We start from the raw sequence: 27,263 nt of genomic DNA, 5'->3' as shown, positions 1-27,263 counted from the left end.
ATAGTAATTATTGAAACAAGTCTACATCAAAGAGAAAATATTTTTTTTTTCAGACCTTACTGTGTTAGAGCAAATTCATGTACAATGATGTTAATTACCTTTTTCCTAAAACATTCTATTTTAGTATTTATTTTTTTGATCCCCCCAAAACTAAACAGAACAAAAACTATACAAAACATAACAAAGAAAATATCAGAAGGCTATTAACTTTAAAAAATTAAAAACTTTTTTCCTTATTTTTTGATGTAAGACCTCGGGCCTTGCAGCATATATTTATAATATGACTCATCCATCTACTAAAAAATTTCCCGTGTCGCAAGGCTATACTCTGTAATCCATTGTTTTATTTATTTCTTGCCCTAGAGCTGACTATGAAACTGACCATTGAACTTTCATATGTCAAACAGAACTTTCCATGGTAGGAAACTCCTAAAACATTCGTATTAAGCTAAGTAGAAATGCCATGATAACTCAGGAGCAAATAAGGTCTGTAATAGCCAATATAACTTCCAAACTAGATGCTATGGAGGAAAAGCAAACGATTGCACACACACAAGTGCAAAGGCTTCCTTGGAGTTTCTGTAAATACTTGATGGTGAGGAAAATCAGAAGCTAAAATCAGTTTATCTGAAGGTTCTTCTAAAAAGATCGATAGGAGGGCACTTTTGAAAACCGTTGTGCAACGTCAGGGCCCACTCTATTCACAGATCTGTTGTTCTGCTAGATTACACAGTGGCCTCATTTTCTAGTTCTTGTGAAATCAATAGACCATTTATGTTGCAAGTATCTGTCTAGGGTATGCACTTTCTTATTCAATCTGGTGTTGACAGCAGTAATCAAATTTTGTTCATACCACTAGCTCTATTATAGCTCAATAGCAACTGGCTGCCAGCCTAGGTCTACTCTCATCAAAAAAGAAAGAAAGAATTGGAGTGGAGAGAGAACCACAGAACAAATTAGCTGAAACTACAGGAGGTAGTGTCGAAGTGAGAGAGGAAAGCAAAAGAATTCAGAAACCAGTCCTCTCTCCATGGAGAAAATATACACCCAGCAGCATCAGCACCACAAAATCCAGGCGAGCTGACCTTGGCCATGAAGGTACACATCTTCTTCATTCTTCCCTGTTATCTGTAAACCCTCTTGGCTTTGAACATCATATTATAACTATCAGTCCTAACTAATAAACCTATGCCTCATCTTGCAGAGCTACAAACAAGAACTAGAGAGAAACCATACCCTCCAACACCAGAGAGACTAAATGCAAGGGACAAGTTATGGCACTTCCCATGAGCTCTCCATTTTATAACTCTTCTTTTTTTTTTTCTTGAGACGCAGTCTTGTTGTGTCGCCCAGGCTGGAGTACAGTGACGTGATGTCAGCTCACTGCAACCTCCGCCTCCCGGGTTCCAGAAATTCACCTGCCTCAGTCTCCCAAGTAACTGGGATTACAGGCGCATGCCACCATGCCCAGCTAACTTTTATATTTCTAGTAAAGATGGGTTTCACCATGTTGGTCAGCCTGGTCTTAAACTCCTGACCTCAAGCAATCTGCCCACCTTGGTCTCCCCAAGTGCTGGGATTACAGGCATGAGCCACCACGCCTGGCCTAGAACTCTTCTTTGTACGCTTAAACTACAGTCAAGCATTTTTCTCAGATCAGAATATAAAAAGTTAATCTTACAATAGAAACCAGGTCAGCTTTTTTTAAAAAGAAAAAATTGGGAGGGGGTGAAGACCTGACTGAAATTTTACCCAATTTGCACTTTTAGACTTCGAATTCTCCAAGAAAACTAGACTTCTGCTCATAGATACTCTCTACTTAAAAGCATCATGGATGATGCCATTCCCTGATATAACAAACAGCTCTTTTTTTTTTGTCATTTTTCAAATGTTTATCTTGAAATAATTTTAGACTTATAAAAGAAGTGGTAAAGAAAAAAAAGAAAAGAGTACACAGAGTTCTCATATTCCCTTCGTCCAACTTCCCCAAATATTACCATCTTACATAACCAGAGTACAATGATGAAAACCAGAGAATTCACATAGAAGCAAAACTATGAACTAATCTATAGGTCTTTTTCAAATTTCTGCAATTGCCCCCTTTTTCTGGCCTACGATTCAGTCCAAGATTACACACAAGCAACACTTCAAAAATTCAAGATGCATCCTTTTCAATAAATCATGCCTATCTAATGAATATTTCTGACCCCTTCTAAAGTTCTACTTCCCTTCAATGTTAATGAGGCGGTGTCATCATTAACTTTTGAGTCTTCCCAGAAATGTTCTTTTCTTCCACAGATCTTGCCTCCATTTCTTATCAGTCAGTTTCATCAACCTTATCCTGTAAACACACATCAAATAGTTTCACAACCTCTTTTCCAAAACCCTAGGGCCAGGGGTGCTGCTGAACCAGAACTCTTCCCATTTGAGAAAAGTTATATAGCACAAGTCATATATTACAGTGAAAACAAAAAACAGCAAGATCCAGGGCAATTTCCCCTAATCAAACACATGCATAGCCCTGCAGCAAATACATATGTTTTATGAAGGATGCCTGACATACGTAAGAACTTTAAAAGTGTCCCAGCTCTTCAAGTCAGGCTTCAACACCGAATGAGTTCAGGTCAAACTCAAGTTTTCCTGCCAAATGAACTGCAAATAAAACGCCTTCTGGTTTTCAGAGGTCTTCTTCAATAGTGTAGCTGCAGATGAAGGATGATGAATCTTTACCTATGAAATCCACAGCTTCATCCATCTCCCACCCACCCTCACCACATCTTCTACCTGGTCTCCTGGCAGAGCCACCTGCAATGCTCCATGGGCCTCTAGGGGCTCTTCCCTCTGAATCACTCTCCCACAGAGCCCAGAGTGATCTTTCTAATAACCTGTACCTGCCCAACCTCAAAATCCTTAAAGGTTTCCCATGCGAGGATGGAGTCTCATCTGCTTCATGCAGTTCACACAGCTCCCTACAATCCCATGACTATACTGATTAACTACATGGTGCCCAAGAAGAATGCAAAAATGAAAAAGGCATCAACTGTCCTCAAGAGTCTTACAGTCTAATTAACTCCCCTTAATATCTTCATCAGACTCATATTGTTTAGAATACAACTTAACCAATAATGGAAGAGTATGTCAGGTTTTTTTTAAAACTCATTTGTGTCTAGCTAGGAAATTCCACCCTAGTTCTTGATCACAGTAATGATTATAAACAAAACTCTTCGTGTTGACACGAAAAGAATTTTCACATGATTTTAACAGCACGTCTAAAGATACTCATTATGCTACTGTTGATATGGTTCAAAAAATTATAAAAAGCAAAAGCCAATAAAAACTGTTTTAAAAACACGCAAACCCAAAAAAGTAATGTCAAGGATGGTATTTAATGGGCTGAGTGATTTCTCCAAATCATGCTTTGTTTTTCCAAAGCATGAAGATATAAATGAAATCTGAAATCATGCCTTTGTTTCCATGTGAGTATACAAATGGAATTGAATGACATTATAATCAACAAAATTAAGTCAGAGAGAGTTAAATCTAAGCCGCCATTATCAAAGAGCTTAGAAAATATTCCAGGCTGGGTTCAGTGGCTCATGCTTATAATCTCAGCACCTTAGGAAGCTGAGGCTGGCAGATCACCTGAGGTCAGGAGCTTGAGACCAGCCTGGCGAACATGGTAAGACTCCATCTCTACTAAAATTACAAAAATTAGCCAGGTGTGGAGGTGTGCGCCTGTAATCCCAGTTATTCAGGAGGGTGAGGCACGGGAATCACTTGAACCAAGGAGGCAGAGGTTGCAGCAAGCCGAGATTGCACCACTGCAGTATAGCCTGGGAGACAGAGCAAGACTCCATCTCAAAATAATAATAATAATAAAGTATTCCAAACCACACGGAGCCAGATGTCAGATGCAGACCTTAAATAGCACACCAATAAAAGCAGGAAAATCACATTTAAGTATTAGTTTCATTTTCTAATGTGCAAACAGACAAAGACACCTACTTGGAATGATGAATTTAAAAGAAAACTCCTAGAAATTGTATTTCAGGATTAAATTATAACCTTTCTCAAGAAAGCTGCCTGCAAGTAGTGAGATTAAAAGGGAGACAATAATCGCACCAAAGCCCTTAATGAGGAGGTACAGAGAGGTAGTAATAGGGGCACACAGCTTCTTCCTCCACCAGGAGATAGAAGGAGTGGGTTGAGATGGGGGAACTCAGGGTTTCATCCCAGGGTGGCCCTCCTCTCACGTGTGTGTGTGTGTGTGTCTCTGTGTGTGTCTGTGTGTATGTCTCTGTATGTGTGTCTCTGTGTGTGTCTGTGTGTGTGTTGTGTGTGGCAGGGTTTCTCACTGGCAGTGCTGCTTCTAAACGGAAGTGGCAGCTGTCTGGAACTCAGTGGGTGAGGCCTCCAGTGGCCAACAGCGATCTGCAGGAGAACAGAAAAACACTACATGGAAGCCAAGTGATGCCACCAACTTGGTAGAAAGTGGATCCAATCTGCCAGGGCCACAGGCGCAACCCTACATGACTGGCTGCTTAAAGCAGACATCCCTGGGATGGCCCCTCTAGCTTAGAACTTCTCACTCTAGTGGCAGGAAGGAAGGCCAAGAGTTCTTCAGGGAGACAAGAATTGTCATTTAAGGCAACAGTGAATGAAATTAATAAAACAACCCAACTACTTTAAAAAGAAAGGAATTTTAAAATGCTACTTGAAAAAAAAAAAAGAAAGAGGGAGTAATTTTTCTGGACTCTCTTCATAATCTGTTTTTATAAATCAGGTGGCAACCTGCTGGACTGTGGAACAAAGGTCAGCAAGTGAGTTTTCTGGAAGCACACTTGCTGTCACAGTGAGGAAAATTTTTCTAGTTTCTGGTGAGCTTTAGAACTTTCAAGCTTCATGGGGAGGAGTGAAGAAGAGATACCTAGAGATTACTCTTTGGTGTTGGCAGGAAAAAAAAAACACACACACACACACACACAGTGGGAAAAGTGACCAAGTGTCCTATAGGGTCACCAGCCTATGAACCCCAATGTGGTCTTCATAATATTTTGTTCCTTGGCCACCTACAGTCACAATCTCTACCTCAGAAAACTTGTGCTACTGCCTGTCTTCCGTCTGGCTCTCTGCAGGTGAGTGTGCTGATGTCCCCAAGCCCTGAAGGTTGTTTACTGTCATTTGGCTTGCCCATGATGATGTCAGAGTCTGGATTGAAGTTCCCACCATATCAGGATCACCCTCCATGAGGCAACACTTTCCCTGCCTACAACCTTTCTTCCACTGAGCACCACCTGCCCCAGTCCAGCAGACACACCTGTATGCATCTCAGCCCTGATCACAGGATCTGTGTGCTTCCTCTTGCAAATGCCTACATGCAAATCTGAGGATGTTGGCCACTCAGAAGATGTGTGAGTCACTGTAGATCCTGCCGCAGCTGGTACTACACAAAGATAGTCCTGTCTAACCATGGGCACACCCACCCACTCTCATGTGTCCTATCTCTACTTAGGAATGAGACATAATCATCTACTTGTGACAACGTAGAGCAGAAAGTGAAGAGACAATGAAGAATCTAGGTGTTCATTAGACAGAACTGATGCTGAGGAACTGACCAGAGGTATTTCAAATCAGTTCCAGGGTTTCCAAGACAGTTCCAGGATGATATTAAGAGGGAGTCAGGTGAGAACTAGAGAACTCAAATGACAGTCATCACTTCAGAGTTTATTTATGAGCTATGAGATTCAGCAGTGGGTTCACAGGGCCAGAGTTCCTGGAAAAAGCATTTGGGAGAGCCAGGCCCCTGAGAGGTCTAAGAAGCGCCTACTGTGTTCCATGTAGTACAGCAGTAAAAGAGCCGGTTCCCAGGCCAGGCAAGACAAGTGCTGTAGATGGAGAGTTGAGGCATCTGCCATATCATTGCCTCAGGGATCAGGTTCAACTATGGAGGCAGGCCAGAGCATGCCAAAAGGGGGAAAGAAGAAGGCAGAGGCCGAGGAAACAGGTGGAAGTGAGCACTGCAGAGGCAAGACAGGCACAAACAACCTATTATTAAAATACTCTACAGAGTTGCAAAGGAGCAGGTGGCAGATGGGAGGAGGGAACACAGAAACAATGTCAGAAGGTACAAAGGAGAAAGGGTGATCCAGAAATAAGACAAGAACAAAGCTGGGCTCTCTTATTCCAGGGCAGTCTTCAGTGGTGAACAAGCCATTCCTGAACTTGCAAGTCGGGACCACTTATGTGCCATTTCACATTAAACTTTTTCCATGAAATTTTTCTCTGCCAGAGAATGTCCAGTAGTAAATCTGTCTATCTATAAAAGTATGAATAAATTAAACATGACAAAGTTGGTTTAAAATTAGGAATATCAGGCTACCGTAACTTCCTGGAGGTTGTCAATGCACTACAGTACTGGAACTATGGATGTTCCTACTTGATCATCAGGATATAATTTGGTCTGTATTAACTTTTAGAAATCTCTGAACTTCAAAGTGCATTCAATTTATTTTCACTGATGCCTGCAAAATTCTTACAAGTTAAGCTGTGTCAATATTTCAACTCTCACTTGAAAAATAAGGTTATTGAGGTTTCAGGACACAAAGTAAAACATCAAATTCGTACTGTGAGTGGATTTAACCTCAGGGCCAGGTCCCAGCTCTTGAGCCGTTCCTTCAGCCATAGCACGCATCTGGCAAAGCAACTCCCTGGCTTTCGAGAGCATCGCCTGAACCAACATGAAGCCTAGAGGTGTCAGAGTTGTTTTTATGAAAGTAAATGATACTATGCAATACCTCCTGTCTTCCTCAGTCATAGCCAAACAGCAGATGAAGCCAGGAGGAAATACATGTTCCTCAACAGCAGTAAGGTTCCAGGTATCGGGTGGCAGCAGCAGCTGCTGAAAGCCTGTTCCACTTCACCCCTCCCCCAGAACCCCAAACTCAGGTATAAACCCACGTCTCAAACTCTTGAGGCTGCCGGATTATGAGTCTTTCGGCGACAGATGACAGAGTGACGCAACACTACAACTCCTGGGGGCGCTAAAATCATAGCCTTCACGGAACAGGAAGGTGGTGACTCTTCACAGGAGCTACTAATCTGCCGCCCCCCCAACCCCCCACCCCCACCCCAACACACACACAGACCGGAAAGAGGGAGCAGGAAAAGGAAATGAAAGTAAGTGACTCTAGGGCCTGGATTTCATATGCAAGAATAGCCAGCAACAGGTGCAGCGTTCCAGTGAAATTAAGACACTCAAAACACCATTTGCCTCCACAGCATAAAGAGCCCAGGCACAGAAACCCAACATTAGGTAATGATGTCAGAAGTGCAAATCATCATCATTCTCTAGCCAGTAGCAATTTTGTAGGAAAAAAAAAGTCGGTGGGGGGGGAGGACATTTCTCTGTTGATACATAATTTCTTTTAATTTAGGAGTGCTCTCTTAAAATAGTTTGAAAATAATTTTAGCACTGATCATCAATATACTTTTTTAATGCCTAGTGACTATCACAGTGCCTAGCACATAGTAGGTAAGTGGATGAATATTTACTGAACGAATGAATAAAATGAGAGGTAAACAAAAAATTTCTTCACAAATAAAGATAACCAAAATCTACACTTGTAGTATATAAGTGTATCTTTTTCCCCATTTCTCCAAGAAGAGAACAAAAGGTTGGAATCAGTAGCCAAGGACACAGGCTTCATCATGTTGCTGATGAACACATCAGGAGGTGCAAACCATCCATCCCTGGCTGAAACTGAGAAGCCTGATCTGCCACCCCTTGAGGGATTTATGCAGGGAATCCTCATCTGCAGAAGATCCAATGGGAAAAAAAATCACAATCATTTAAGCAATCCACCTTTACGCTTTCCTTTCTTTCAATCTGCCATTTCACATAACATTTTTTTACCCGCCATTATAAGAGAATTTACAAGATAAATCTTCCTCAATGTGATAGAAATCATCAACTCATAATATGTTATGGAAAATGTCTTAAGCTGTGTGTGACATGCTATATGAAAAATCTGAATGTGGGATAAGATGTTGTAGAAAGGAAGCCATTTTATGGGCTCTCAAAACTGGCAGAAGCAGGAGAGAACAAAGAGCAATAAAAATGAGTCCATCGATAGGAGAAGGTCTGTTACAGGAATACTGTATTGAATTAAAAGGTTAATACCAGGCTGAGCTCAGTGGCTCACACCTGTAATCCCAGCACTTTGGGAGGCCGAGGTGGGTGGATCACCTGAGGTCAGGAGTTCGAGACCAGCCTGGCCAACATGACAAACCCCATCTCCACTAAACATACAAATATGAAAATTAGCCAGGTGTGATGGCGGGAGCCTGTAATCCCAGCTACTTGGGAGATTAAGGCAGGAGACTCGCTGAAACCCAGAAGTGGAGGTTGCAGTGAGCCAAGATCACACCACTGCACTCCAGTCTGAGTGACAGAAGGAGACTCCATCTCAAATAAATAAATAAATAAATAAATAAAAGCTTAATATCAGCGTCAGAACATGACTGATTACGTAAGTTGAAAGGTTTCAGTAAGTTAAAAATAATGATATTAATTATAAAAATAAAGTATTCAGAGCACAGATAAGAATAAATCACCAAAAGTATCAGGATTTTAGAGAATTGCGAATACACATAAAAAGCAGTGTCATAAATAACTTTACAAAATTACTATTAAAAACAGTTTGACTTAATGATACTCTTTGTTCAATTATTTTAATCTATGAATTTTTCCTGTGTTTGTAACTTAAGTATTCTGAGTAGGAGTTATCTCTTCCCTATATATTCAATTTAAAGAGTCCTTATATTTTTTTCAAGTTAACTTCCAAAGATCCAAAATACTCCCACTTTGTTTTACTTTGAGGTAATACCCAAAGGTCTTGACTACGGTTCTTAATGGAGATCCTAAGTGGCTAGTTAAGAATTACTCCAAATTTCAAAGAATAAACAGGACTAGGAAGTGCATTACAAGTGCTTTTGTTCTTTTAAGTGACTCCGCCTTTTCATTCATTCATTCACTCATTCATTAATTCATTCATTTACAAAGATCTATCACCCCTACAGAACAGACACTGTACAAGGCACTATGGACACAATCATGAACAAGACAACCTTGATCCTTGCCCATATGGAGAGCACAGTCTTGGGGACCTATCAACACTAAAATAAATGAACAAGTGAACAAAAGCAATGAACAATGGTGACAAGTGTGGATCATGGGAACAATAGTACAAAGTCTGCTTCAGGTGAGTGTCAGGACAGGCTTCTCTGAGCAGGTGCAATTTCATCCAACGCCCAATCCCAGAAGGAGGAGAAGGAGATAGCCAAGAGCTGGAGACCGGTATTTCATGTAGAGGAAAGACCCTGTAAACAGAGGTTGTTCCCAGAGCTGAAAGCTGACCAGTGCGGCTGGATGGGGCAATGATGGACAGTGAGCAAGGAGGTGCATTACACATTTGAAAATGGCATCTCACCATATGACTCACTGAATATTTGCCTTTCCAAACACTTTCTCCTCGGTCTGGAATTTCTCCCTTCCACATTCCTCTCTGCCAACTTGCAAGTCACTTCTCTGGGAAACATTCCTTGACCCTCCGAGGAAGAGCAAAAACTCCAGGAGTTTATCCTTCCTAACCTGTGGTCCCACAGCACATAGTATGTATCATGAGCACACGTCTTACCACGCTGCTGACTCGCTGTGTTTGAAAGCCTGCAAGCAGCGATCTTGCTTGTCTGCCTCCCAGCAGCCTATCACGTAACTTGGCACCAGCAGAGAGAAATAAATGACAGTGAACGAACCAAGAGATAAATGGACAAATTAAATGGATGCAGGGGCACTAAATAACTACTCAATTGTTGGAGATTTGGAATAGTGTCAAGGTTACAGCTCCTTAACTCATTTACAGTTTAATTTCTACCCCATACGACTTTCATATCACACACACTTTTGGGCAAATCTTTTTCCATCACAGAGAAGTGATGGAATAACTTTCACAGTGTATCATTAGACAGTGGACCCAATCCATTCATATTCAACAAACACGCATTAAGTGCCAGGTTCTGTGCTAGGCTCTGAGGCTGACAGTGGTCCTATCCTAGATGATTTATGAGGCCAGTACGCAGAATAAATCATATTCAGAAAATGTTTTTAATGACTGACCTTGTTAGATTATTTACATGTAACTATCTTACTTCATAACATTATTAAGAAAAAAACGTTTTTTAAAAACTTCCTAGGTCACCCAGAGAACAAAATAATTTAGAATCTGTTAACTCAGTAATTTTCACACTAATTCTTGTCAGAGAGTCATGCCCAGGCTTCCTTTCAATGAACAGGTGGACAAAATTTAAGTAACCACATTTTCAATGAGTCTTCTTTACCTGCCTGTGACTGTCTGCCATTTCCATTCGTGGATTCAGATCTCACTTCCATTTCTCGGCGGCTCAGCGTGTCCTCCAAATGTAGCTAAGACTCCCAAACCAACAGTGCATGATTTCTGAAGTCACAAAGGGATGTGTACCCCTCGGCTGGAGAATGTGCTTTGATGGAGTCAAATTGAAAAACAGGGTCAAACAGTATGGGAACCGTGGATAGATGTATTCCTCCCTCCCCAACTGCCCGGACCAGAATGGTCACATTCCTGCCTCTGTGAAGAGCCCAATCCTGGTCTGCTCTGTCTGAGCCTCTGCCAGGTGTGGAGCCTGTCGCCTTAAAATCTGAAGACGTGTGACAACACTTATCTGCCTAGGAACAGCAAGGTATGCATTTCTACAAACACCACTGCTGAAATTGCTTGGTATACAGAGAAGCCAAGCCCTTCCTCTCTTCTCCTCAGGTTTTTCTTAGATTCAAGCCAAATAGAAATCTGAGTGAGGAAAAATGTTAGGAAATTTAGCATTAGAAAAATTTATTTTTTATGTTTCTAACTCTTGCAAGAGTTTGTTCTCATCAATTTTATAACCTATTTTTCAGCCTACATACTCCAAACTAATTCCTAATGCTTTTAGGGATCCATCCATTAATGCACTAAATAATACATGCCCTCAAACTAAGAGGTAAACCATGCCCCTTCAATCAGGATAAGAAATACTACTGAGTGAAATGCAAACTGCATCTTTCTGCCAATCTCAATGCACAGCCTTCTGCTCACTTCATTCCCAATCACTGGCCTCACTCAGGCTTTCTCTGGGCCAAGTTCTGCCAACTTAGAGCCTGCACACAGCTCTGCCTTCAGCCAGCGCCCTCCACCACCTTGAACTATGGATTTGAATAGCTTCCTCAAGAAGGCCTTCCCTGACCACTCAAACTACCACTCATTCCGGGTCCCTGTGAAGTTCCCAAGTGATTTGTCATCACAGCATTGCAGAATGTCTACCCCCGAAGCAGTTAAATAACTATCTGTATGCTCTGCAGTTTGATATCTGGTTCTTGTACTAGTCTATACACTCAAGAGGCCAGATGCCATAATAGAGCTCATCGATTTTGTCAACCACACCCAGGGCAGTGCCTGGCATATGGGGCACTCACCCAAGACTACTTTCCATTTAAAATTGTTGTCTCTTTTAAAACACTCAGTGGCACACTGCTGTCATTGCTGAGGTCTAAGGAAACAAATACTCTTTTTAAGCCATCATCTTTATCAGGAGTTATTACTAGGCAGGAGGTCCATGAACTTGGGACAGGAAAAGCAATTAGATATTTTCACTGACCTCTAACAGAAATTTGCATTTCCTTCCATTGTGATGGCAGATCACAAAACACATTATTAGTGGTAGCTTTAATGTGTTAAACAAAATCAAAAATCACAACCATTTTCATATCACTTTATAACTCTAGCAGGTACCTTGAAAATACCATTTGACTCATTGTTATTTCAGAAGGGTAGAGAGCTTAGATATGCTAGAAGTTCTTACTGAACACACTAATCAAATAGCAAATATTACTCTCTCACAGACTTTTTCAGTATTTTGGTAACTATATGCATGGAATGCCATGTACTCTATTTTATGCATTTAAAAATATTTGTCAGGCTGGGCGCGGTGCCTCACGCCTGTAATCCCAGCACTTTGGGAGGCCGAGGCAGGTGGATCACAAGGTCAAGAGATCAAGACCATCCTGGCCAACATGGTGAAATCTTGTCTTTCCTAAAAATACAAAAATTAGCTGGGCATGCTGACACACACCTGTAGTCCCAGCTACTCGAGAGGCTGAGGCAAGAGAATCACTTGAACCCGGGGGGTGTAAGTTGCAGTGAGCCAAGATCAGCCCCCTACACTCCAGCCTGGTGATAGAGTGAGACTCCATCTCAGAAAAAAAAAAAAAAAAAAAGGGCTGGGTGCGGTGGCTCACGCCTGTAATCCTAGCACTTTTGGAGCTGAGGCGGACGGATTACCTGAGGTCGGGACTTCAAGACCATCCGGGCCAACATGGTGTAACTCCGTCTCTACTAAAAATACAAAAAAATAGCCGGGTACAGTGGCTCGCACCTGTAATCCCAGCTACTCAGGAGACTGAGGCAGGAAAATTGCTTGAACCTGGGAGGTGGAGGTTGCAAGGAGCCGAGATAGTGCCACTGTACTCCAGGCTGGGCAACAGAGCGAAACTTTGTCTCAAAAAAAAATTTGTCTGGCTTCACTAAACTGCCAAAGGAGTCTATGGGGGCGATGAAGGGGGGATGAAGATAAAGAATAAAAACTCTAATCTATTAATAGATCACTATCTTGATATATAAACATCTGATGCACCAAGAAACAATTATATTTTGTTCTGAATGGATGTATTTTTACTCATTGTAAAAGGAAATATTTCCTTTAAACGACAGTGCAAAATAAAATTAATTAAGATACTATTTTTAAAACAAAAAGATATTTATTTCCTTGGTTTTAATACAAAACAACTATAAAAGAAGAAATTCCCAAGAGACATTAACAAGTTTAAGGGTTACTTAACAGTTCAACTATGAGACACCCCTGGCACTCCTAAGAATATTCTTGATTTGATGAAACTTGCGGTAACACCTGGAAGCTTTTCCTTTGTTCCATCACCTCTCTAAAAATTTATTATTCCTTTGTTAAGATGCTAGATAAGCCCAGTTCTAACCAACCCTTTGAATTACTCATGTCTGGGTACTCCCATGTGTATGCACTACGCATATCTTAATAATCATATTTGGGTACTCCCATGTGTATGGGAGTACTCCACATATCTGGGTACTCCCATGTGTATGCACTACGCATATCTTAATAAACATATTTGTTTTTCTTTTGTTTAAAAAAAAAAAAAAGGAAAGAAACTTCTCCCCCTTTTTTCCAGACAGACTCATCCTTGAACCATTAAGGCCCTGAGCTTGCAAAGGGAGGATAGCAGACAGGTGGGGTTGCGGAATGTATTACACTCCGATTTCCACCACAGTGTTGTTCTAGTTCTCGCCTAGCAGTTGGGGATTCCGCCCCATCTAACTTCTGTTGTTTTTTTGTTTTGTTTTGTGTTTTGAGACAGACTTTTGCCCTTGTTGCGCAGGCTGGAGTGTAATGGTGTGATCTTGGCTCACTGCAACCTCCGCCTCCCAGGTTCAAGTGATTTTCTTGCCTCAGACTCCCAAGTCACTGGGATTACAGGCACCCGCCACCACGCCCAGCTAAATTTTGTTATTTTTAGTAGAGACAGGGTTTTGCTTGCTGGTCTCGAACTCCTGACCTCAGGAGATCCACCCGCTCGGCCTCCCAAAGTGCTGGGATTACAGGCATGAGCCACCACACGCAGCCCGGCCCCATCTTACTTCTGTAACAACTCTGTGAATATACACACATAACCACCCGAAAGAGTTATAATTAACACCTTACTATGAACTGCTTTAATCAGCCAATCATTAAAATACAGGGAAAAAAGAGCTTTGATGAGAGGGGAAAGGCCGAACCTGAAGGGAGTTAGGCCAGTGGGCAACACCCAGAGGCTGCCTCAGCAGAAAACAGGCTCAGAGAAGACACCAAAACCAAGCTCTACAGAACCTCAAGGGCAGCCAGAGGGCCCTGTTGCGTTACGCGGGCTTCTCTGGAAGAATAAATACCACAGCATTTCTTTTACACAAATTAAGACAGGTTCTGACCAGTTCAGTTCAGCAGCTCCAGTTACATTCAGGAGCTTTCTCACTCTCTCCCGCCAAAAGGAAAATGCGTAACAGGAAAAGAAAGGATCCTGGCACCCCTCCTCCTCCTCCTCCTCCCATTTCCCCTCTCCTTCACCCCCTCCCTGTTTTCTGTCTCTAAAACTTAGACTCCAAGCCCAAGGTAGACCTGATCTGTCTGCTTTCATCCACAGGCGTCACATCTCTTACAGAATACTCACAAAATCCCCTCGACTTCACACAGCAAACAGAAGCCTAAAATCCCTCCTGAAACATCCCTTCTCAGGTACAAATCCACCAGACGAGCATCAACAATGGCATGAGATTTGAAGGAAAGTCAGAACTGTCCTTCAGGTCCAGGTGGCCTAGAAAAGCAGAAAGAATGCCAAGTTCGGACCCCTAGTCATCTCATAGGAACAGTTTCATCTTGAGAAAATCATTTTCTCCCCCCTTGAGTGGGATTCCTCAGGCATAGGGGAAAATAACTGGACTGCTTGGCCCCTTAAAGCATCTTCCAGATCTAAGATTCTGTGAGGGTCTGTGTTACAACAGCCATGCAAGGTTACAAGTGAAGGGGAAGAGCAGAAGGAAGCCACTTACTATTAAAAGTGGTGTATCGGCCAGAAAATGTTGGAAAGAGACCATTTCAGCTTGAAAGTCGGCTCGCTCTTAGTACTCATTCAGGATTCCAAGTTCCTTGCATTTGTATTTCACTACTGGCGAGTTAAATATACCACGAGTATAAAATGTCTCACAGAAAACACTCCCACCATCACCAGCAATATGGAAAATACGTGGCCGTCACATCAGAGGAGAAACTTGCCTCAAAATAATTTGGATATTTACAACCACACACACAATGTGATGATTTAGATGATTTCTAAAGCCATGAAGCTTCTCAGGCCTGGCAGAAAGTATAAAAAATATTAAGATCACTGTGCCTGACAACAGCAAGAATTTGGTGCTGACAAAAGAGAGCTACTAAAAAAAACCTAAGGGACAATGTTATTCACAGAGGTTTATGAAACTGCCAAAATAAGTAACAGTGCAGCATTTTCTGTACTATCAATAAAATGTTTTAATAAAATGACTTGTATAGTCAATCTCATTATATATTTCTCAATTTTTATCAAAGTAATAAATGCACATAAGTTTGTTTTCAATAAAATAAGATGACAACACAATGCAGCAGGCTTGGGGCATCCCCTTTCCTCTGTTATCTGTTTCTTCTGACAACAGTTTATGCATTTCTAAATACTATGCTTCTAAAGCTCCTTCCTGATTGCAAGTCAGACATTATTTATAAGATATTTTTTACTTACCACTTTTATATCCACTCTTCCAATCTCTACTTGAGATCTTGTTTCTGACATCACACTTTTAATCTCCAAGATCTCTTTCTTATTCTCTGATTTTTTAAAATCACATTCTGTTCTTGTTTCAAAGACAATTATTTTCCTACTTCTCTGAGGATACACGCCAAATTCCTGTTTCCCATAAGTGGCTCCTTCCTTTTGTTTGTGTTAATGTAGGTTCTGTTGGTGGAGGCTTTCAAACATCTGCTGACTCCTAGCAGCCCTTCCCATTTCAAAATGAGGCTCAACAGTGCATAGGCTTGGGTATCATCTACCAACTGGCAGGCTCAAAGTAAGGTAATCAATTTACGTGCTGTAACTATACTGCACTCCCAGTAAAAGCACTCTTTAATTGGGGGCTCATCGGCGATGGGAGGCTGTCTTAGTCCACTCGATGCTACTATAACAGAATGCCACAGACTGGGTAATTTATAATAAACAGAAATTTATTTAGCTCAAGGATCTGGAGGCTGGGAAGTCCAAAAGCATGGCACTGGCATCTACTCAGGGCTTTCTTGCTGTGTCATCCCATGGAGAAAGGTGCAAGGGCAGAATGTACTGACAGCAAGTAAGCAAGAGAGTGTCAAACTCACTTTTATAACAATGACATTCTCAAGATAACTAACCCACTCCTGCAATAATAACATTAATCCATTCAAGAACAAGAGCAGAGCTCTCATGACCTAATCACCTCTTTTAGGCCCCACCTCCAAACACTGTTGCACTGGGGATTAACTTTCCAACACATGAGCTTTGGGGGACACTTCAAGCCATGGCAGACAGGAACTAGGGGAGCTCCTGGTGTCAGTTAATCTTCCTGATATCTATTCAGAGCCTTACCATGCTCTCTGGGCTAAGGGTCCCAAGTCAGAGTTCAGTTTTTCCAGAAAAATACACAAATCTCTGTTCTCCTGTGCAGGTGAGGAAGAAGGGGAAAGCTCTGAGAGTCAAAGTGCACCATTTAAAGATTCTCAACAAAACTCTCAGTTTTCAGTTTCAAACTTCTCCCACTTTCCCCTGACCCAACCTCAAACAGTACTGGCAACTTTCAATCAGAGGGCTTGCAAAATCTGTGAGATGCATGAGAAAGCCACTCCACCATCATCTTTCTTCCCCAGCAATGGCTATTTCATTTCCACTTCCCTTTGACCACAGGAGTTTATTCCTTTTTGTTCTTTTATTGTAATTATAGGAGCAACATGACAGCAAGCAATGATAAACACAAATTGCTCTACCACTTTTAACTGTAAGATCTGCTCTCTTTAATTTATACACAGGAAGACTCCTAAAATGGTCCCATTTCCATGAGACTGGCACTGAGTTTCACATGGCAGCAGTGTGCAAGCAAGATATGGTTCTCATAGACTTGAATTCCAAAAGATAGTCTAGCTAAATATTTTATGGTCAAACCCAGACTTTGTGCAGTAATATTAATAACATCAGCTGTAACTGTCAGTTAATTATTCTCTTTATGATTAAGTCCAATTTGAAATATGCAATGATTTCCCAGAGAGAGAAATTTTATAGTCATAGCATAAAATTACTTTTCCTTTCCTTTATTTTCAAACGTGAAATTTTACTTTAGACTTGGTAAATCAATACAGCCAAATTGCAGCTGCTATTTTGGGACCTCGATGCAGACTTACTTTTACTTTATGTGCTGAAAATCCTAAATTGCATTAATGTTTTATTAAAAATTTAAATAAATTTTATCCCTAAAAATGTGTGCTAAAATAAATACAGAAACTCGAAGTTCACCTATGTGTATTAAAGCAAATCTATAACTGTATCAAGATATTAACAACGAAAGAAAAATACACCCAACGTAAAGGTTTCTAGAACCCAAATGCTCAGCTTTCTCCGACCCATAAAAGTCTGCCTCTAAGTTCTGAAAACAGATAGCAATTCTCATCCTGGCTGAAAGGAACACAAATGTTGTTGATAGTAATATGGTGAAATACAGAAATAATTTCTCAAGACCACCTTGTAGACCAGAAAGAACTTCACATCTGATACCAATGCTCCCCACAAAACCCAGTAAAATTGTCTTTGGCTACCGAAGGATGGGGAAAACTTCCCAAGCTAATAAGTAAGATTTTCCAACGAATTCATAAAATTGCAAGCTTTCGCCCAAAGTACTTGGTTTAAAAGGGCACATACAGCCAGTCTGATTAATCCCCTGGCAATCAAGGAAGCTTGTAAAAAATATTTTGCCCACATTGTGATATATGTTTAATATATGACCAAAAAAAAAAACAAGCAATGGAGAGAGAAATTTTAATAAAGTGTTCTTTCTTTTATTTTCTTTAAATCTTAATGTTTCTGAGAAAGCTTAAGAAAAAGATAAAAGTAATTGCTACTAAATGACTGCAAACTTTTAAAATAAATATTAATGATGTGCTTCATGGATTCTGATACAAGAATATTTAAAATTCCCTAACATTCAAAACAGATTATCACAAAAAGTGATCTCCTTGCTCTTTTCCAGCCCATCATTAATTGGAGGGAGGGAGGGCTCTTCTGGCTCTCATTCAAATGATAATAATTTGTCTATTAGTCTTGATAAGGGGATGCAGGTGAATGATGTTGGAATACTCATAAATAATCTTTATAGTAGTTAATCCACCATTTACCTAGTGGTCATGATGATTTAATAGCTTACTGAAGGACACATAGTCAATCCAATCCCCAAATCTAAGAATTGCCAAGGTTATGCTTCATCAATGCAAACATCTTTGTTACTTAAACGTAAGCATTAGACCTTGAATTGCTAGAAAGCCAAAATAGTGCCACTCTCCACATTTAAACTGGATTTGCCTCTAAAAAGATCAGAATCACACATTCCGTACACATTTCCCTGTGTGTATCCTGCTCGCTAATCCTTTATACACAGAAGAGTCCCCATGTACAAAGCACTGCTCAAGACAGTGACTTACAATGGCCCATGAAATCCACTTTTCTTCTCCTACATTTTGCCCACCAGGATGTTAGTTTCATTTAATGAGTCCCTGTGTGGAGGGTATTTCTGAGTTAAAGTGTCTTGAATTTCCAAATCCTACCAGAGAATGATAAAAGCTCTTGGTGATGAGTCACAAGGGTAGTTTGGTGGTCAAAATAAATTCCTGCTCCACAAAGTCCCCTGCAGGGCAGCTGGGAAGGGCCACTCACAGATTTAGGGGGATTAGCTGAGCTATAGGTTCACAGATGAGTGTAGTAAATCCATCGGACACACTCAACGAATGCTCACTAGGTGCTCACTAGCACAGGACACACTGCAGAGAGCCACCAAGATCACTTGCTACATAAACACCCAACTAAAATATTTATTTAACAAATGAAAACAGTCAGCTCCCAAACAAACATCCATCCAAGGTAAACAAAAGAAACCAGTTTCCATGTGAAAAAACTGTATCATTTCATAAATTTGTTTTTAATAAAATAACTTGGGGCATATTGTGGTAATTATTTAATTATCATTTGCTTAGAGTTACAGACTGGGCACTGAGAAGTACTCCAGGGTAGTGATTAAGAGTATAGGCAGCCGGGTGCTCATGCCTGTAATCCCAGCACTGTGGGAGGCTGAGGCAGGTGGATCACTTGAAGTCAGGAGTTCGAGACCAGGCTGACCAACATGGTGAAACCCCTACCTCTACTAAAAATGCAAAAATTAGCCAGGCGTGATGGTAGGCACCTGTAATCTCAGCTACTCGGGAGGCCGAGGCAGGAGAATCACTTGAATTCCTGAGGTGGAGGTTGCAGTAAGCGGAGATCACGCCACTACACTCCAGCCTGGGAAACAGAGCAAAACTCCATCTCAAAAAAAAAAAAAAAAAAAAAAAAGGCTGGGCACAGTGGCTCATGCCTGTAATCATAGCACTTTGGGAGGCCAAGGTGGGCGGATGACGAGGTGAAGAGTTCGAGACCAGCCTGATCAACACGGTGAAACCCTCGTCTCTACTAAAAACACAAAAATTAGCCAGGCATGGTGGTGCACACCTGTAATCTCAGCTACTCAGGAGGCTGAGGCAGGAGAATCTCTTGAACCCGGGAGGGAGAGGTTTCAGTGAACCGAGATCATGCCACTGCACTCCAGCATGGTTGACAGAGCGAGACTCCGTCTCAAAAAAAAAAAAAAAAAAAGGTATGGCACAGCCACTTGGGTTTAAATTCCACCTCTGTTCCTCATTACCTGTGTTGGGCAAGCTACTTACCCACTCTCTGACTTGGCTTCCTGGCTGTAAAAAGGCAATAATAGAAGTGCCTCTTTTATAAGGTTATTGTGAGGATCAAATGAATTCATATGTGTGTGTACATGCACATGTCTGTGTGTATATAGACAAACACATATACCCAGATATGGGGGTATATGGGTGTAGGGGTGTGTATGTGTGTGAATAATAGTAAAACTGTTAAATAGTGGCTGGCATAGAAAACATGAAAAACCATTAAGCTACTCTTCTTATTACTACAATACTTCTTATACGTCAAATTATTTCATACAGTGTTTCAGGTTAAAATTAAGCAACCACTAAACATGTGAAACTGTGTTTAATACGATGAGCTAGAGATGCTTGAAAATTATCAGCTGATTCCAAACAGCTGTGCCCTCACAGCCACTGCTGCACAGCGAGCTTGTCTGAGTGCCTGCCACGAGCACCTCTCCCCACTCCATCCCCATTAGCAGCGAAAGACAATAAGTGAATCTGGTGAATAAGGTGCAAATAGAATCTCAACAGTTAACAGATTTCAAAAAGCAGACTCGGGTAAATAAAAGTTCCCAGTATTAAATGAGGCACATGGTAGTTCATCATCAGCCTGAATGTGAAAGCTCAGACCATGCCTGAAAGGAAGGGGTGGAAAATCGAGTGAGTGGTGCACTAGTTTTTTTTGATTAATGGTTCTACCTCTGTAATTCTACCTATGGAAACTGTCCTTTGCCCCAGAATACCCTTCTCTCCTTTGATTTCTCACTGCTCTGTTGTTCCCTTGCTTCCTGCACAGAGAAATCTAACCAGAATGTCAAATTGTGTGTATACGTCTGAGCATCAGACATATTCCAACCAATTTATAATTTATTATTTCATAATCATTCTTTGTATATGTATTACTATTTATAACATTCACAAAGGCAAAATTCCAGTGGCCAGAAACGTGGGTCAGAGTCCATTCATTCAGACCTGGCAACCTGGATTGGGAGACATCCCCTCTCACTATCAGCAGCCTGGAGACAGTCAGAGGCAACGATACAAAGAGGGAAAGAGGGCAGGAATGAAGCCAGGACGTAATAGTAATAGTAATAACAACAACAACAAAAGCAACAGCCTCTAACAGTATTAGCCAAATACTTTGAACTCATTTAATCTTCACAATTCTAACGATCTGTTAAAACATAATAGAATAATTATTTTTATCTGAGTCCACAGAATTTACACCTTTAAAAATTTACTTAAAGGCCAGGCATGGTGGCTCACACCTGTAATCCCAGCACTTTGAGAGGTGGAGGCAAGCGGATCATGAGGTCAGGAGTTCGAGACCAGCCTGGCCAACATGGTGAAAGCCTGTCTCTACCAAAAATACAAAAATTAGTGAGGCATGGTAGTGTGTGCCTGTATTTCCAACTACTCAGGAGGCTGAGGCAGGAGAATTACTTGAACCTGGGAGGTGGAGATTGCAGTGAGCCATGATTGCGCCATTGCACTCCAGCTTGGGTGACAGAGCAAGACTCCGTCTCAAAACAAAAAAAAAAAAATGACTTAAGGCTGGGCACAGTGACCCATGCCTATAATCCCAGCTCTTTGGGAGGGTGAGGCAGGCGAATCACTGGAGCTCAGGAGTTTGAGACCAGCCTGTCTCTACAAAGAGTACAAAAATTAGCCGGACATGGTGGCATGTGCCTGTGGTCCCAGCTACTCTGCAGGCTGAGATGGGAAGATCATTTGAGCCCAGGAGACCAAGGTTGCAGTGAGCTGAGATGGCGCCACTCACTCCAGCCTGGGCAACAGAGTGAGACCCTGTCTCAAAAGAAAAAAAAAGAATTACTTAAAATAACTTGGGACCAAAAACTGAAGGTAGAAACATAACAATGTTTCAACTAAATCTTATAGTATATAAAATTCTACCAGAAAATGTACTAGGCTTCCTCCTTTGCAGAAGTGATCATGACGACAGGAAGCAGAAAGATGTTAGTCAACCAAGTTATTCTGAGAAACAATCATCTAAATGTCTACTACCAAGCAAATGCCTCATGAAACAATTTGCCATTTTATCAACAAATCCTTAAGTGTCGAGGTCTCTGCCAAAAGACAACACACAAGTACAGAAAGTCTAACATACCCAAAAACAGCATTTCCAAGGAAAATGTCAGACCCACAACCTAACAGCCTGATTGGCAGACAGACTACCCTGGGCCACAACATGGAAAGAGTAAAATTCAAGTACCTTAACTTGGAAAATGTGAAAGAAAAATGAGGGAAAAAAAAAAAACCTAACTAAATATTATAAAAATTACCTCTAATTCAAAAAAAAAGTTAAGCAAATTTATTTTTGTTTGTTTTATTTTGAGACAGTGTCTCACTCTGTCACCCAGGCTGGAGTGCAGTGGCAACATCATAGCTCACTGCAGCCTCGACCTCCAAGGCTCAAGTGATCCTTCCACCTCAGCCTCACAAGTAGCTGGGACCACAGGTGCGGGCATCACATCCAGCTAATTTTTGTATTTTTTGTAGAGACGGGGTTTCACCATGTTGCTAAGGCTCAAACAATCTGCCTACCTACACCTGCCAAAGTGCTGGGATTACAGGTATGAGCCACCATGCCCAGCTAGATTTATTTTCAATAAACATCATAGGCCAGGCGCAGTGGCTCACGCCTGTAATCCCAGCAGGGAGCCCGAGGCAGGCAGATCACTTGAGGTCAGGAGTGCGAGACCATCCTGGCCAACATGATGAAACCCCGTCTCTATTAAAAATACAAAAACTAGCCAGGCGTGGTGGCAGGTGCCTAAAATCCCAGCTACTCGGGAGGCTGAGGCATGAGGATCACCTGAACCTGGGAGGCAGAGGGTCCAGTAAGCCGAGATCACACCATTGCACTACAGCCTGGGAGAGAGAGCGAAACTCGTTCCCAAAAAAAAAATAACAAAATAAAATAAAATTAGCTAGGTGTAGTGGTAGGTACCTGTAATCCCAGCTACTCAGGAGACTGAGGCACAAGAATCACTTCAGCCTAGGAGGTAGAGGTTGCAGTGAGCTGAGATCCCACCACTGCACTCCAGCCTGGGCAATAGAATGAGACTCCATCTCAGAAAAGAAATGAATAAATAAATAAAAATAAAGACATTATAAAGGAATTAAACTAAGCAACACTTTATTTCTTGGTATTCCCTAAATAAACTCGAAGAAGTAAGAAAGACGGAATACACTGAAGGAAAATTTTCCCCTGAAGAATTGGGAGTTACAGAGAAGTCCACAGCACTTCATCATTAACAGTATTATTGTACAGGCTCTTAACAGTGCGAAATATTTTCAGTATATATCACAGGGTGTTAAAACAAAATCAGGTACAAGCAGAGTACCTAAGCCAAAAAATGAAATTCAAAAGGAGATAATAGGTCAAAAAATGGTGAAACATACAGTTGTGAGGTTTGTCAAAAGAAAACAATCCCATCTGGAAGCTATTGCAGGAAAGGAAAGGACAGAACAAAGCCCAGAAAGAAATGCTTATGTTCAGATTTACTGACTGTGAGAGCAGAAATTTATATAAAGCAATGGAAACAGTACCATGCAATATGATCAACTATCAAAGGGTTCCTTAACAGGAAAGTGTGATGAGGACTATTTTTAAAAATTAATTTATAAAAAGAAAGGTAAGAGAAGGTACTAATCTCTATTACAACAATTTGATAATTTATCAAGACACCAGATTGGGGCTGGGCACAGTAACTTATGACTGTAATCCTAGAACTTTGGGAGGCCGAGGTGGGTGGATCACTTGAGGTCAGGAGTCTGAGACCAACCTGGCCAACACAGTGAAACCCCAACTCTACTAAAAATATAGAAATTAGCTAGGCATGGTGGTGGGTGCCTGTAATCCCAGCGACTTATGAGGTGGAGGCAGGAGAAGTGCTTGAACCCGAGAGACAGAGGTTGCAGTGAGCCAAGATGGCCCCACTGCACTCCGACAAGAGCAAGACTCCATCTCAAAAAAAAAAAAAAAAGATATCAGATTGGAATGTTTAAATTGGCTCCAGGATTAAGGCAAATCGTTGGCAAACTTCCTGAAATCTCTCTTTTCTTAAAATGATTTTCTGTATTGTAACTGGTTTACGGTATGGGATGCCACAAATGAGAGTTGTATTAATCTAGATTATCATATGTAGCTGAAGAAATAGCTTCCTCCGTATCATTCACTGTCCTATTTATGAGGTTCTGAGTTTTGGGGGGGCCTCAGAACCAAGAGAAACAAAAACTGCCTCATTTTATCAAATGTATTTATGAGAATTTATGAATTATGTCAATCTTAAAACTAACCATTTTCTCATTGCTTTGTCTAATATGACACTTTGAGACAAATTTACATCCAAAGTTTAACAAGTCGTGCGAGCACGTTAGAGAAAGCAAGCAGTTTCTGTGAACTACCCATGGCCTTATCTTACCAATCCACTCATTTCTTCCTCTCTGCATTGTTGTTGATTTTTGTTTTTTCAAAATCCTACTTCCTATGCGGCGCTCTGTAAGAATTCAGAATTAGATGGGGCATTTTTTTAAATATGACAAAAAACGTACTCTAACTCCTAACAAGCATATCCTCATCTATGAAACACTGACAATTATATCTTCCCCATAAAATTATTGTAGGAAGTAAATTAAATAATATATTTGAAAGGCCCAACACATACACCCAGCTCTCTGCCTCCCTCTGTTATTTTAGGAAATATTTTCTCCATCTAAAATTAATTGCCCTTATGTGCTCCAGATTAGCAAGCGATCAATTCATTCACACTTTGCTAACTTTTATAGTGAAACTAACTGGATACAATTTTAAAAGTTAATGTATATCCAGATACTTCCTGTGAAAAACATTGACTTGGCTAAGACTCCTGAACCCATACATTATTGGAAGTAAAAGTTTAACAGATTATGGTTAATTTTAAATGAAAGCAATGTAAGCGAAGAGACTGCAAACAAAGCAACTGCTATACTACTAATGTATTTCCCCAGACCCTCTCATTTCCGATGCTTTCTTTCAACATGACAGCGTTTCTCAACTCAAATGGCACCAACATTGTGCCCACTATCGCACAAACCACCAGAATGAGAGCTATGGCGTTAGTAAGAGCCACCAATTGCCACATATATTCAAATAGGAACCAATATCGGTCCATCCATTGTTTTGTTTTTTAGAGACTTTTTTGTTTTCTTGCAGAGACAGGGTTTCACTATGTTTCCCAGGCTAGTCTCAAACTCCTGGCCTCAAGTAATCCTCCTGCCTCGGTCTCCCAGAGTGTGGGGTTACAGACGTGAGCAACTGTGCCAGGCCCCACTTTGTAATACAACCATGAAAGATGAGAAGGCAGTGCAGAATGAAATAATTGAGAGAAATATATCCTGAAATCCCCTGGCTGCCTCTTCCATTTCAAAGGAAGGAGTGCACAGGGAACCATCCTGTCCAGATAGCAATGGAGCCCTGAGGCAACTGTCAGCAGCTCATAGCACCATGACAATCTCATCTGTCAAATCATGGTAATACCTATTCGGCCAGATCATCACCAAATCATGCCAAAGATTCAAACACATATAAAGTGCTTTTCAGGTAGATTCCTACTAATGCCAAGCTGCCTGAAATCTGTCCACTGCATAAAGGCACGAGGCCAAGGTGGCAAAAGAGGCTGAAATCCAGCCAGTACAGCGGCACGGAGGAAAGAACACCTTTTGCTTTGCACAAAGGCACAGCCCACGAAGTACTGTGTCCATCAGACTGTCTCTCCAGAGTGGCGGCCTTTGTCTAATTGCCCACCCAAAAGGGCTGCCTTGGTCTCAGTTAAAATAATGCCCAGCAGCAGCACTAGCTAATGGCAATTTCTAGGTGAGAATAGGAACAAGAGTTTGGCATCGGGCCCTGTCCACCTGGTGTCAGAACCTCAGTCAGTAGCCAATTCCCCCTTCCCTGACCTCTTCGATGGACATCAAGCACCCGAACCTTCCTTTCTCTCTTCCCATCTCACCACAGTGCTGCCCACACTGCCACTGGCTCCTGGAACAGTGCCCTGACTGACCTATTGCCCCTGTCAGCCCTCCAGGAAGGAAGATAAGCCACTGGTCAGGCCAAGGACTCCACTTCCTGACCCCGCTGGTTGAACTTAAGATGCCTTTTCTTAAGAAACAATGTTAGGATAATTACAACCTATGGCACTTTTACTGAGGCATTGTCTTTCAGCTACCATTAAATGTGAAACAGGATTCTGCAGGCTGGCTTACGTTCCAACGTTTCAAACAAGGAAATTAGAAACTCTTACAGCCCACTAAGTGCCCAGGCCCTGGGTCCTGGCCTCTGTATGCAAAGAACATCATCTCCTCTTGATCTTGTGTAAGCCATTCAAGCTCACAAAACCTATTTCCTTAGCTGTTAAAAAAAAAAAAAAAAAAAAAAAAAAAGAAGGAAAAATATATATGTGTGTATTTTCTTCCTAGGTATATTTGTTGTGAAGACTTAAAATGCAATACATGTAAAGTGGCACCAAATAGACACTGAGAAAGCAGTCACCATACCAGGTGCACAATCCCTTATCCACAATGCCGGGATCTGAAAAGTTCTGGAAACCAAAGGCTTTTTTCATAACCCATTTGGCAGCACAATGTGACCTGAACTGACCTGAGGCTATTTATAACCCTGTTTGTGTTCTACTTAGTGTAAATATTCATCTATTTTGCTGCAGAATTATTAAGATATTGGATGATAGGGTGCTATCCCAAACTCCTCTGGAGGCTTTATGTAACACAGGGCATATGGGCCATAGCGTTTCTGAAATGGGAAAAAGAAAAATCATAAATTCTGAAGCTTATCTGGTCCCAAGGATTTGGATAAGGGATGGAGAGTTTTGCCATGAAGGAGGTTTGCTGGCCAACCAAGAGCAGCTTTTTGTGCTAGACTCTCAGCTCCATTTCCCAGCAGCAAGTTGTCATGACGTCTGAGCACAGCAACAGCTCAGCCCTGAAGAGGTCAGCATCCAGGTTCTGGGTCTGGACTGGCCAGCTCTAGGGAGGGGACAGGGTTAGAAGCTAAAAGGCTGAGCAGAGAGGGAATGTGGAAACCAGGCCCGCGCCGTACTTCACTTGCTCTCAGACAACCCAAGCCATCAAGCACATTCTTATGACTTGTGTAGTCATTTTTTTTCCTAGATTTTCAAAGTGAATCTTAGTTTTTATTCCCAACACTGGCTCCCTCTAGTCTGGGCAAGCTGCCATTTAATCACAAGGGCCACTCAAAGGTTGTTTTTTCTTTTTTTTAAGCTGTTGAAAACATTAAGCTAAATAAGTGAATATTCTCCAGCCTACCTCCCTGAGTCCCTCCCTACTTTTCTCATCCATTAAAACAGCATTCCATTTCCTTCCAAATATTCTACTCCTAGTGCATTAAAGATATAACATGTATATTATAAAACGTAAATGTGAATATTAATGAAGCAAAAGCATGAGGAAAAGGGAAAATTTTAAGAATTGAATCAATGTAACGTTCTCTTTGTAGCATCACCTGTAGACCTAGACAAGCGAGG

At 41.3% G+C, this 27,263-nt stretch overlaps 1 protein-coding gene across 4 annotated transcripts in view; it reads right to left on the bottom strand.

The window, feature by feature from the left end:
- UTRN (utrophin) overlaps nucleotides 1–27,263 on the bottom strand; it is a 594,041-nt gene that overhangs the window by 539,136 nt on the left and 27,642 nt on the right. The window contains exon 1 of one of the 4 annotated variants that reach the window (XM_073022554.1): nucleotides 10,396–10,524. The exons of the other annotated variants lie outside the window; for them this stretch is intronic. Coding sequence (XP_072878655.1) covers nucleotides 10,396–10,447 — 52 coding nt within the window. The 5' untranslated portion in view covers nucleotides 10,448–10,524. Of the gene's footprint in view, nucleotides 1–10,395; nucleotides 10,525–27,263 lie in introns of those variants that run through there. 4 annotated transcript variants of the gene reach the window in all.

The sequence above is a fragment of the Chlorocebus sabaeus genome, chromosome 13 (genome assembly GCF_047675955.1).
Source record: "Chlorocebus sabaeus isolate Y175 chromosome 13, mChlSab1.0.hap1, whole genome shotgun sequence".
Classification (NCBI taxonomy): Eukaryota; Metazoa; Chordata; class Mammalia; order Primates; family Cercopithecidae; genus Chlorocebus; species Chlorocebus sabaeus.
The sequence above is the reverse complement of the archived record's forward strand: the minus strand, read 5'-3'. Positions and strand labels throughout refer to the sequence as shown.